Source organism: Lutra lutra, chromosome 2 (assembly GCF_902655055.1).
Source record: "Lutra lutra chromosome 2, mLutLut1.2, whole genome shotgun sequence".
NCBI classification, from domain to species: Eukaryota; Metazoa; Chordata; class Mammalia; order Carnivora; family Mustelidae; genus Lutra; species Lutra lutra.
The window spans coordinates 157,226,851-157,240,167 of NC_062279.1; the positions used below are offsets into that span (position 1 = coordinate 157,226,851).

Consider the following 13,317-nt stretch of genomic DNA (forward strand, 5'->3'; position numbering starts at 1 on the left):
CAAATGTCAGTAGAGATGACATTAAATGACTCCAAAATATGATTTTGCTCATTTTCAATTTAGAAGAAAAGTTTGAGTCTGAGCATAACATTTACTACACTCCAATTCTTGATTAGAGTTGGAGGTGAAAACTGTTAATAATATAAGGTATTAATGTTTTACAAGTATATTTTGGGACTTTCCTCATGACAGAACAGGATGAATTTTGCTTGGACTATAGACCCAGAAGCATTGCTAATCTCAAGTTAATTATAAATCAGAATTAATCCATTTTATTTTTTAGCATTTATATGTATTTTATTTTATTTTTTTAATTTTTTATAAACATATAATATATTATTAGCCCCAGGGGTACAGGTCTGTGAATCGCCATGTTTACACACTTCACAGCACTCACCATAGCACATACTCTCCCCAATGTCCATAACCCCACCACCCTCTCCCTACCCCTCTCCCCCTGGCAACCCTCAGTTTGTTTTCTGAGAGTAAGAGTCTCTTACAGTTTGTCTCCCTCCTGATTCCATCTTGTTTCATTTATTCTTTTCCTACCTCCCAAACCCCCAACGTTGCATCTCCACTTCCTCATATCAGGGAGATCATATGATAGCTATCTTTCTCTGATTGACTTATTTTGCTAAGCATAATAGAATTAATCCATTTGAAATGCCACCTTATGCATCTGCTACTTGCGCCAAGCTTGGTAAGTTTACAAAACCCACAGGTTGACTTCTCTGACCTCAGTTTCTCAATCTCTGTAATGGATTATTAATACTATTGATCTCTTAGAGTTGTTGTTTAGGGTAAAGTGAGGTAATTCATATCAAGTGGCTCAGCACAGTACCTGCATTTTGGTGCAATAAATACCAGCTATCATCTTGATGACTTTTTCTATCATGGCTACTGCTTATGAGAGTGGGAAGCCAAGTTCGAAAATAAAGGACTTTGTAAAAGGACAGACATCTAGTGAAGGTCCAGATCCACACTGGTGAACTAGCTCTGTGCGTCTTTATTATTTCATGCCCTTTATTATCTCAGTGCCTTCAAACTTACTGGTCCTTTACCGCGAAACATCCTTCCCAACCTTTTCCACCTCCTTGAATCTGAGGATGAAAAAGCCCAGACTTTTTAACCACCAGTCTCCCAGAAAAGTTACCTTCTCTTCACAGTCACCTCACATAAATTTTTACTGTAGCACTTCTAATGCAAATTATTTGCATGTTTGAGAATGTGTTAATCATCTTCCCAGAAGCAGTTCTTTAGTGTTAAAAATAATGTATTATTTATCTTTGCGGCCCCCAACCCTGGCATAGTGATTGAGTTCTCAGTAAATCATTAGTGATTGAAGGCAGTATTAATCTGTGTGTCGGGTATGCTTGTACCAAAAATAAACCTGTCTCTGCAAATACAGGAACAGCTTGTAGAGCCCAGGTAAATTCTAAGGCTAGTGACAAACCCCTAAGTCCCAGCTGCACATAATTCAGCAAAATGGGGAATCCCTGATGTCTCTATTTTCTTCTAAATTGTTATCCATAAATCTATAGGGATTTTCTCTTGAGCGTCACTTTGAGTTATGCTCCTTTAGGAAATAACAATACATCCATGCTGTGTGTGTGTGTGTGCTTCTGTGGTGTTGTTTTCCAGAGCAATTGGAGCCAATCCTCTTTACTGTGATTGTAACATGCAGTGGTTATCGGACTGGGTAAAGTCAGAATACAAAGAACCTGGAATTGCTCGCTGTGCCGGTCCTGGAGAAATGGCAGATAAATTGTTACTCACGACTCCTTCCAAAAAATTTACATGTCAAGGTATGATTCTTAACCATTTAAAGAAAAATTCCCTGTATTAATTTTAAAGGAAAGACATGGCTGCTAGACCTCAAAGGCACAACTGAAAAGCCCTTAATAAATAATGACTAATGACTGCTTGCACAGGACTGAGCAGTTACCAGAGGAGCCCAAGTAAAGAACCAGGTTTTTCAAATAAACTGCAGAAGTAATTAGTTGAAATGTCTAAGATTTCATTAAAATATGTGGCAAAATGAAGAGTACACAATTTCTGGAAATTTCTCTCATAGCCTCTAACAAGTACAATATTTTGCTTTTGGCTTGTCTGAACGTGTGCCCTGCTCCCAGGGCTGCCAGGGCCCTGTGGCTTCCTGATGCCAGGTAAGGAGAAGCAAGCCCTCCCGAGTGTTCAGGCGAAACCCTCTGACTCACCTCCCATGTTGATGTGAGTGTCTCTTGATTGTTTGTATCCCTTTCTTTTCCCTTTGTTTTATGTATGTGTGGATTCTAAATAGTGCCTTAGTAACAAATACTTTCTCTTCTCTTATTACAAGAGTCATCTATGCTTTATATAGAAAATCAAAATAGGAAGATGTTAACAATAACAAACAGTATATGTCTTCAAGAACTAAAATTATGCGTTAGTCACAATACCTAGAGATAACCCCTTCTGAACTTGATTTTATTACATGTTTTATGTATAAAACTAAATCCCAGTATTGTGGAGGTTGAGAAGTATACAGTACGGTCTTGCTTCCCAAGGCTTGCAAACCTAGCTGAAGAGAAACTTCCCACATTTAAACATTTGAGGTAGGAAACCGTCTAAGTAGGTCATAATGTGTACTGGGTCATGGTGTGAATTTCCGGCTTCCCATTACAATAGTTATATAACCTGAGTTTAATAACTTAATCAGCCTGTGCCTCTGTTTCCTCATGTGTATGTAAAGATATTGGCAGTACTTATGTGAAAATGTTATTTTTAAGATTAGATAAGTTACTACACGTGAAATTTTTTAAAAAATGGTAAAGAAGATGCTGATGTCACAGAAACAAGAGAATGGTAGATTGCAGGGGTGGAGGGAAGGGGGAAATGGGGAGATATAGGTTAAAGGGCACAGTCTTTGTGATAAGGATAAGTTCCGAGGATCTAATGCCCAACATCGTGAGTGGAGTTAATTACATGGTATTATGCTGGCAAGTTGCTGAGGATAGATGTGAAGGGTTCTCACCACAAGCACACAGAGGTTAACTATATGAGGAGCTAGATACGCCAAATACCTTGATCTTATTAATCATTCCTTAGTGTATGTGTGTATCAAATCACCACATCGTACCCTTTAAGTGTATACAGTTACTGTCAGTTACTCCTCAGTACAGCTGGGGGAAAAGATCAGTGGAATTAATATGTGTAAAACACCTTGCCTTGCACACAGTAAGCACTCAGCGACAATTTTATTATCATAACACTTTAGAACACCAGCAACACAGTGATGTAGAACAAGCAATGTTTTACTAATCAAAGAAAGAATTTCCAAAAACCATATTCCCTCCAAGCATTTTTTTTAAAATAGCATCTGAGGCTTTTTCATAGCCGTAAATGGCTGCAAAAGATGTAGTTTGTAGCGCGTTTTAAGTACTGACATTTTGAAACAAAACTTTTCCAGGGGCATCTGTGTGGCACAGTTATGCACCCAACTCTTGATTTCGGCTCAGGTCATGATCTCAGGGTCGTGAACTCAGGGTTGTGAGGTCAAGCCCCATGTCAGGCACCCTACCTGGAAAGGATCCTCTTTAGGATTCTCTTTCCACCTCTGCCTCTGCCCCTCACCGCCCTACCACTAAAAAAAAAAAAAAAAAAAAACCAAAAAACCTGTTATTCTTCTCAATGTATTTGATGGAATCTAAATATCACAGCTAATTTAACAGAGACAAAACAAGACTCTCTATAGATTTCACACTGTTCTTTTACCTTGAACTTCTCTTTTTCTTCTTGAGTTTCTGTTTCCAATACCTTGGAGAATTGTCTCATTTTTTTGCTCCAAAGGTGTGTGTATGTGTATGTATATATGTATATATATATATATACATATATATATATATATATATACACATATATATATATATATATGTATATATATATATAATTTGAATTTTTAAAATGTCCAAAAATCTTTGAGTTTTGAAATTTTTCTTAAAATTGAATTGCTGTTAATATCCATGCACCATTGCTTGGGACATCATGATTATTTATCAGCATGTTAATGTTTTTATTAAAAATTGAGGGATGCCTGGGTGGCTCAATGAGTTAAGCGCTTACATTTGGCTCAGGTTATGATCTCTGGGTCCCGGGTGCAAGTCTCAAATCCAGCTTGTTGCTCAGCAGGGATCCTGCATCTCCCTCTGCCTGCCACTTCTCCTGCTTGTGCTCGCTCTCTCTTTCTCTCTCTGACAAATAAGTAAATAAATAAATAAATAAATAGATAAGATTTTTTTAAAAAATTGAAAGTAAAACTTTACTGGAAATGCCTCTCTGGGATTACGTGCATTGATTGCAAGAGGTTTTGCAGATAACTGACATTTTGCGTTATTCTTTTGTACAACTGCAGTTGTTTCTTTGGGGCAGTGCCCCAAAGTTTCTACTGTGCTGTAAGGCATATCATTGTTTTGGAAAGTGCAGGAGATTGTCAGATGAGAGGCAGGGAAAGAGAATCTGACATTAAAACTTTCTCTTGGGCATCATCATCGGGCAGATGTGTTTTAGAAAGATTGTATGGGCAAATTGAGAAACTGTAAACTGATTTTGTTATATTTCTCTGAACCCAGGGAAACTTGTTTTCTCCTTTCTGAAAAAATGCTGGTGCTTATGTATTTTTCTCAAAGTTTAGAGTTCCCTGGAGATATTTCTTTAAACAATATTTCATGATAATACAAATTTGAGAAAAGCTACATACTTGCATTCGATTCTCTGACAGACATTGTTCACAATCTTTTATTACACATTCTCAGAAGTCCGATACATACACACATACGTAAATGACTTTAACTCAAGATATAGTTAAGTGATCTGACCTTTTTCTTTAAATTAATTTATTTATTTCAGAAAGAGCGATTGAGCATGAGTTGAGGGGAGGAACAGAGGGAGAAGGAGAAGCAGACTCCCCACTGAGCTGGGAGCCCGATGCAGGGCTCGATCCCATGACCTTGAGATCATGACCTGAGCTGAAGACAGATGCTTAACTGACTAAGCCATCTCAGTGCTCTGACATTTTTTTTTTCTTTAATAGCATCTTGTTTAGTTAGTGTGGCTTGAATGAAAATATGCTTGAGAGAATATTAGTCTGGATCAGGGATGCGTGATAAAACTTTCTGCAGTGATAAAAATGTTCTGTATCTGCACAATCAGACATGATAGTCCCTGGCCATGTGCGGTTGCTGAAAGGTAGCTAATGCAACAGAGGAAGCGGATTTTTAATTGTATTTAATTTAGATTTAACCTGGAAGTGTCAGGCGCAGCTCCTGGCTCCCATGTTGGATAGTGTGGTTCTACAAAAGCTCAGAGGAAGAAATTGTGTCAGAGGAGAGTGGCGGTGAAAAGCTGAGTGCAGGTGTATCTAAGCCAATCATTGGGGCAGGCTGTCCAGCGCGAGGAGTATGCCGCAGAAGCAGAGCTGTGTTGCAGGAAAACGCTGGAACTGTGATTCAGTTTAGTATCCATGAAGTTCTCATGTCAGCTGGTTGTCTCTATTAAAAGCCATACCATAAACTGGGTAGCAGACCGCTTGGGTGTAGGGTAGGTGACAAGACATGCAGACATGCAGAACTCACCAAATAGAGTCTAATTGCATTTGGCAGACTAATTTTGCTCAGTTTTTCTATACTTAATATATACTTTAATATACTTTTAGAGTGATAGCAAATATTGAAACTCATAATGCCCTTTGCCAACCTTTCTTGGTATTTGTCGAACTATTGTGAAGCTTCATTGTCTTAGGACTCTGCTAGTTGAAGATTTTTGATAGTTCAGATGGCATCTTTGCCACTACTACGATTACTACTGCTAATAATAGTAAATAATTACTAACAACAGCTTATATCGAGGGTTTGCATTATGCTGAAGATTTTACTTATCTTTTGTAATCTTTGTATCATTCCTAAAGCAAATACTGTTATTTTCCCATTTGGGAGATGAAAATATAATCCAGAGAGATTAAATCATTTGTTCCGCATCACTCAGCTGCTAAGACAAGGAGCCAGAGTTTTAGACACACTGACTCCAGTGTTTACCACTGAAGTTTACTTTATAGTTTTCAGTAAGAATATTCTCAATACAAATCAAAATAAAGAAGAGTGCCATTTTTCTATTAGAACATACTTAGAAAATGAAAATTTTGAACCACTTTCATATGCTTTGCTAAAAGTGTTTATTCATAATAGGTGGGTTGGTAAAAGTCAAAATACTCTAATCTGCTAATTAAAATAATTCACTCTAAGAAATCTACTGAGTACTGAGTTTTTGACCTAACAGGCCTTATGAGCTTGAAAGCAGTAAAATGACACTTCTTTAAATATTTTATAATTTGAGTTTTTAATATTTTAACTTTTCCCATACTTATGCCAGTTTAATATGTTTTATTTTATTCATGAAAAGCATATAAGTACATGTTACTAATATTAATATTTGTAAATACGTAATTTCAAATTACCACAGGAAGATGAATATCCTTTATTTGAACCCATGTTTATATAGCTATGTATAAATATAATTTAAATGTTTTCTCTGCTAGGAAAAGCTAGGCCATTATTTTGAGTAATATATTCAGTTAACGATTTTTATCCTACATTTTTCAGAGTATTTTCTTTGTATTAAATATCATAGTTTCAGGGCACAACAGAAATAAATTTAACTGGATGAAATAAATTATCATAGAATATTTAATTAATACCCAGATTAGAACACTCTTGAGTGGGTAGTAAATGGTCATGACTTCTCTTGACAACCCAAATTTCCAGTCCATCTTTTAACTATCAGGTGATGTTAGAATAATCAAGCAGTCTGTAGGGAAACAGAGATTTTTGCCTTCCCCATGGAATGCAAAATATTGTTAATTTCTGATATTCTTTTTATTGCTCTTGGTTCAAAAAGATTTAGCTCTATAGACAACTAAAGTTGTTCACCTTTAATTTGATAGACATTTATTAAACATTTAAATGTGCCAAAGAGTGAACAGTCTGGTGGAAATGAATGATATATTCCTTCTTTCCTTCACCAAATATTATGTGAGTTCCTGTTACACACCAGGCAGAGTTCCAAGGTATTAAGAATCTAGTGTATGTTGTAAACAAGACATAGAAAGATGCTTGTCTTCATGGAGTTTATAGTATACTGATAAATACATTTAAACAGATAATTTCAAAACAAAATGAAGGCTTGGCAATGGAAATAAATGTAAGATACTAATAACACAGGTGCCTGGGTGGCTCAGTCGGTTAAGTGTCTGCCTTCGCCCAGGTCATGATCTCAGGGTCCTGGGATCCAGCCCAGTGCTCAGCAGGGAGTCTGCCTCTCCCTCTGCCCCTCCCCTCACTTGTGCACACTCATGCTCTCTCTTTCTCTCTCTCAAAAATAAATAAATTAGTTTATTAACATTTTTTAAAAAGATATTAACAACATATATCCAAATCAAACAATCATGGAATTGTAACTGATACCACCAGGTCCATTAGGCTTCAGGAGATTCTCATAGTGAGTCAAGTAGGGACGAGAAGACCCAAATGGATAGGTGTCTGCTAGCCATGAGCTCAGATAAAGAAGCAGGAATATGGTTCTCAACATACTTCATTATTTCATTTACAAATGTCAGATAAAGGGTCAGAAAACCCGGGACCTTTATATATCTCAAGATTATCAACATTTCACCACCACAAGAATCTCTCCCACTAATTTTATATATTAAGATTCCTCTAGATTGTGGGATTCCTGGGGAAAATTCCACATTTCTCAGCAGTAATATAGTAATACTGTCACTTTTTTTTTTTTCAGCAAGATCAACATCTTCCTTTTAGAGAAGTTCTTGAAAATCTTGAGGTCTTTGTTTTGTGTCTCAAAATTACTGGTTAATATTGTCCTTAGTCACTTAGGCAGTTAAATAATATAGCCCAGAGTTGCCTGGGTGGCTCACTCAGTTAAGCTTCTGACTTGATTTTGGCTCAGATCATGATCTCAGGGTCATTGGATCGAGCCCTGTGTTGGACTCAACCCTCAGTGGGGGTCTGCTTGGGATTCTCTCCTCTCCCTCTGCCCCTTCTCTCTCTCTCTTTCTCTCTTTCTTTCCAATAAATAAATCTTAAAAATAATTTTAATATTAATAATAATAATAATAATAATATAGCCCAAACTAGAAGTAATGAAAAGTTCACGAGATCAGTTTTAAAGTGATATTTAGAACTTAACCAAACCCTTTTTACATTTTCAAATTTATTAGCACCAGTACATAATTATAATTTTGAAGTAAACTTAGCTTTGGGGGGATTATGAATTGTTCACTGGCCAAAGAAAATATTCAGGTTTGTACATAGTTGCCAAAAGCACCATCTTTAAAAAACAAACAAGGATTATTTTTCTTTTTCTTTTTTTTTAACAAGGACTATTTTTCATTATACTTTTGGAAACTTAAAACACTGGGAAAATTTTAACAGACATTAATATTAATAGGTGATGAGAACCAGCAATTCATATTCTGCTCTTAAATATTGTACATCGATATTCAATCTTGTGATAAAATTCCATGAAATAATTATTGTCCTTTTCCATTCAGCTGTGACTCAAGAAGTTCTTTTTTTGGCCTGAGGTCACATGTGTATATAGCAAATAGCCAAGCCTAGTGATCCCAGAGGTGTAATATGCAGCCATCGTGTTTTTGTTAAATCATTTATGTAATTCAGATTTGTAAGATTTTTAACCCCCTATTATCTGTCGACCATCCCCAGTCCTACAGTAGAACTACAGGGATTCCAGCAGTTTCCATCTGGCCAATTTCACCGACTTCTTTTTAGTCCTCTTTGTTTGTCGTCTTAGACATTGGTAGCTACTGGTCCTTCTTGTACATTCTCTTTGCTCTTTCTTCATTCCTTTGCTGACACCTTTTTCTTACATTCTTTAATATTGACATATAGAAGATTCTCTCTCTACCCCTAATAAGTTAACTGATTTCAATCCCACAGCTTCAAACGTCAGCCATGATTTTTTTAACAAACTACGGATTTAATATTTCCATGCACCTAGTGAATTCCTCCCCTATGCAGGCTTGCAGAAACTTAAAACACGTTTTCTAAAACACGCATTTTCATTTCCCACGTCCTCTTGCAAGTGCATTCTATAATTGATGTATATACATGTCTCTACTGCTGAACTGTAAGTTTCTCTGGAAACTTCAACATTTCACTTACCTTTGAACTCCCCAAACTTAGCTTACTGCCTGACACAAAGTAGATCCTCAATAAATATTTGATAAATGAATGACTTAATGATGGAATGTTGTTAAAAAATATGCATTTGATATTAACGCTGAAGAAATACAGCAATGTAATAGCAAGCAGAGCTTAGAGTTTTGGGGTTTTAAATAAAAACCTCCTTTTAGTTAATTATGCCCAACATCAAATACCCCCTAGATTTTCCCTGGGTTGTCTTTGATGTACCTTTGACTTTACACAAGGGTAGTGCTAGAGGATTCTCTTATTTGACTTAGGTTTCCAAGGGATGCCAGAATGAAGGCGGACTCTGGGATATAGTTAGAAATTTGTGTCTGGAGCTTTTAGTAATAAATCAAAGTGAGAATGCAATTCTCAGTGGGTGGTGATATTGGTGTCAGGTGCATAGCTAGTGATTTCAGTCAAGTAAGCAAGTCTGCCTACAAGCTTTAATGGATTTGAGGTCCAGCAGTTTGTCTGTTAAAGATTAAAGTAACTGGCAAAGACAAATTGTTAACCAAACTTTTGGCTCATTTTCCCTTTGAATTATTAAGCTAAACACACTTCCAATCCATACCACTGATGCTAGAGGGCTCTCTGAAGTCAAGACCGAGCCTTAAATCAACCTAGTTATCCTAGAATGCCCTCCTTCATTTCAGTGACATTAGTAAACATCTGTATTTCTGAAGCAGGCTTTTTTTTCTTCTCTGTGGCACACATCTTACAAGGGCTAATGTGTTAACAATCATTTAAAATTTCTTGAGACTAGTTAACTTTGGGCAGGTGGAAAGATTGAAGATTGGTGAGGTTGTATCAGCGAGCAAGCTATATTTCCTTGCCAGGTAGCAGTTTAAGAACTCAAGTTCCCTTCCAATGTTGTAATGTTTCTGGTTGTTGTCCACACTAAAGGTACAAATCACAGTTAGTCCTTAAGCACATAAAATCATTAACTCTAGGTGTTGTTACCCAGTGGATAATTATTTCGCAGTCCTCCCTACCATTCCCCCATGATTCTGATGATAATAGTCCCTGCAGTTTTCCCAAATTTCAGCATCTCCTGGCATAGACAGAAGGTACTCAGTGAAACCTATAATGAATGAATAAATAAAAGCCTCTAGTTTGCCTTTGTGCTAAAATGGAAGCTAACAAGCAGAGGAAGACTTCCTCTCTCCTCCTAAGTGAGCCACTCATGTTCCTCTCAGCTACCCACCTTCTTTGAAAGTCTAAGGAAGACTGTCAGAACTTGCTGTGGCTTCTGTGTTTGCTCTCATTGTATTTTGTACTCAAAACTCACTACCATTTCATTTAATGCTTAAAGCAACCCGTTGAGTTGGCTACCATTACTCTAGCTCCACGCACTTACCAACAAATCTGGGTTGATAACTTAGTTTGATGGACCTCAGATTCTCTGTTCCAAGATTACTTGCATTATGCTAAGAGACTTGTCTAATTCTTATCCCTGCACATCCTTCATCTGGGAATAATCAAGTGTGCAAAACTGTACCTGTGTTGGTTTTTTTCTAATGAGCTGTGCTAATTCTTTTACCATTTTGCTATGACTTTAGCATCACTCTTTTGCTGTGATATCATCTCCTTGTTATAGAAATTGATTAAAGATGTCATTTCCCCTTGAATAAGAACTTTGCAGGAAAGAATCTCAGAGAAAGCATCCTGGCTAAAAAATAAATCACAAATTGAAGGCAAAGAGAAAATAGAAGGTAGACTTAGAAGAGGAACAATATATTGGTGGGAAGAGGAATGAGAGGAGAGAGCCAGATATAAGGGATATAAATTCTGAGGGTTTAGATTATAGAAATGAGCAGATTTAGATAAACAGGTGGATGTAAGAATCACATTATAGGAAGGATGCTTAGTTAGAAGGAATCATAATCTAAATGAGAAATAAAGTAAGTAAAAAAAAAATAAAACAAATAAGAATTACATCTTTTGGGGCGCCTGGGTGGCTCAGTGGGTTAAAGCCTCTGCCTTCAGCTCAGGTCATGATTCCAGGGTCCTGGGATCGAGCCCCGATCGGGCTCTCTGCTCGGCAGGGAGCCCGCTTCCTCCTCTCTCTCTCTGCCTGCCTCGCTGCCTACCTGTGATCTCTATCTGTCAAAAAAAAAAAAAAAATCTTTAAAAAAAAAAAAGAATTACATCTTTTTATGGTACTTGGGGATATTAAAGACTGTTTGGAATTGATAACTCACAAACACTTTTTGAATTACTCTGCATTCAACCTCAGGAACTAGAAATAAGAAATTATCTATGAAGCATTGACTTTAAAAGATAGGTTTGTAAAAGAAAAAACGAGTAGAAGGGTATCTGTAGTAGTCAACTCAAGGAACATGAAGAAGTTAGAACTCAGTATTTTAGAACTAGAATCCTAATTTTGATGCCACCAAGGCAGTTTACAGGTGTAAGAAAGAGATCAGGAAACACCTGTGCAATTGGGAAAGGGTGATATTTTGATTTCTTCAGCTAAACTGAATATAGATGAGGGGGCAATGATCTCATGTGGTTTACCCATAAGAAATTCCAGGTAATGAAAATAGTTGAGCAGGAATAATTCTATAGGAAACCAAATTTGGTCCTGGAAAAAAAGTGGAGAAATTAGCGCTTATTGACTAATATAGTAGATATAGTTCCGTGGATATTTATTAAATAAATCTTGGCTCTGTGCTAAGCAGGATTACTTCAGAATGGCAATTTTGATATCTGCGTACTCTATTACAGTCTTCAGAATGTATTTAATTGGTTTTCTTGAAACAATCTCTGGCTTCCCATCTAACCAATTAAACATAATTTTTGAAAAATATCACATTCCACAGCATAAACTTAGAAACTGCCAACCCTGAACTCCTCTATTCAAACTGCAGTCTTACAAGGTCGAAAGCACAGAAATAGACCAAGAGACAATTGTCCTCAAGGTCTTCTTGCGGAGTGGCCAGATGAGTGTTAACAGTCCTCACATTTGCTGATGATCTGTTTTGCTTGCATACCTTCGTAGCTGTTTCCCCCTGCACCTTTTTCCAAGTTAGATTCTTTTCTGCCCTAGCTAAGGTACCCACTACTTGCTTTTCTACTGCAGATTTCCAAGCATGAAGAGGTTAGCAGACACAAGGCGATTTATACTGGGGTATTATCTTAATTTAACACATTACTTTATCTAAATGCCAGCATTTATTTCTCCAGTGTGCTGAATAGCTAAATTTCCTTGATAAACACGTCGGGGAGGGGGTGAGAAATTAAATGTCCCGGAGCATCACTTTGGTCTTCATCCCAGCAATTTTCCAGCTGTGATGTGATATAAAACTAAATTAGTTACTCTGGTCACCAAGACAAAATGAAGGAGACACTGGCAGGGCCTCTCTGATGATTGAGGTGTCCTTGGAAGTAAACACCACCCCTTTCCATTAAATGCAGTCATTCCCAGAACTGTCATCCATTTCCAGATGGTTAAAAAAGAAACAGGAATCTCTTCATAGAAAGATTTCAGGGTTTTTGTTAATAGAAAAACTGACAAATACAGAACAGTATCCTCTTTTGGATTTCACTCCATAACCATTACATGAATGTGGACTTGTATTTTCCTGGGTAAGGGAATACACAGTTATGCAGAGTTCTTATGCCTACCATGATAATTCACATTTACTTTCTGTTTCTGTGAGTAAACCAATAACTCACAAACATAAACTCCAATCAGTAGAAAAGTTTGATGAATGATAGTTTATATGAGCAGAAATCCTACAATTGTGGGGTACAGCGATCTTAGAAGGTTAGGTCAGCGATAGTGGGAAAAAGGGTATGCTGAACCATCGACTCAGATAGCTTTGCTGGAAGTTACATGGGATGAACTTACAGCTGGAATTATCCCGCTTGTTCCAGTGAGGATAAAGAACTACAGAGATGTTGCTGATGGCAGAAACATAATTAATGTTTACGTTATAAAATATGTGCATTTTATATATATAAATATGTCACCCTGATACTGTCCTCATCAGTTGCCAAGAGGCAGTCTAATGAGTTCTCAGAAATATGGCCAAAAGTAGCCTCAGTGGAACATAAT

General features: G+C 36.9%; 1 protein-coding gene across 4 annotated transcripts in view; it reads left to right on the forward strand.

The window, feature by feature from the left end:
• SLIT2 (slit guidance ligand 2) overlaps positions 1-13,317 on the forward strand; it is a 370,519-nt gene that overhangs the window by 311,715 nt on the left and 45,487 nt on the right. For all 4 annotated transcript variants that reach the window (XM_047718995.1, XM_047718997.1, XM_047718996.1 and 1 more), the window contains one exon: positions 1,642-1,805. In XM_047718995.1, the coding sequence (XP_047574951.1) occupies positions 1,642-1,805 (164 nt within the window). The remainder of the gene's footprint in view (positions 1-1,641; positions 1,806-13,317) is intronic.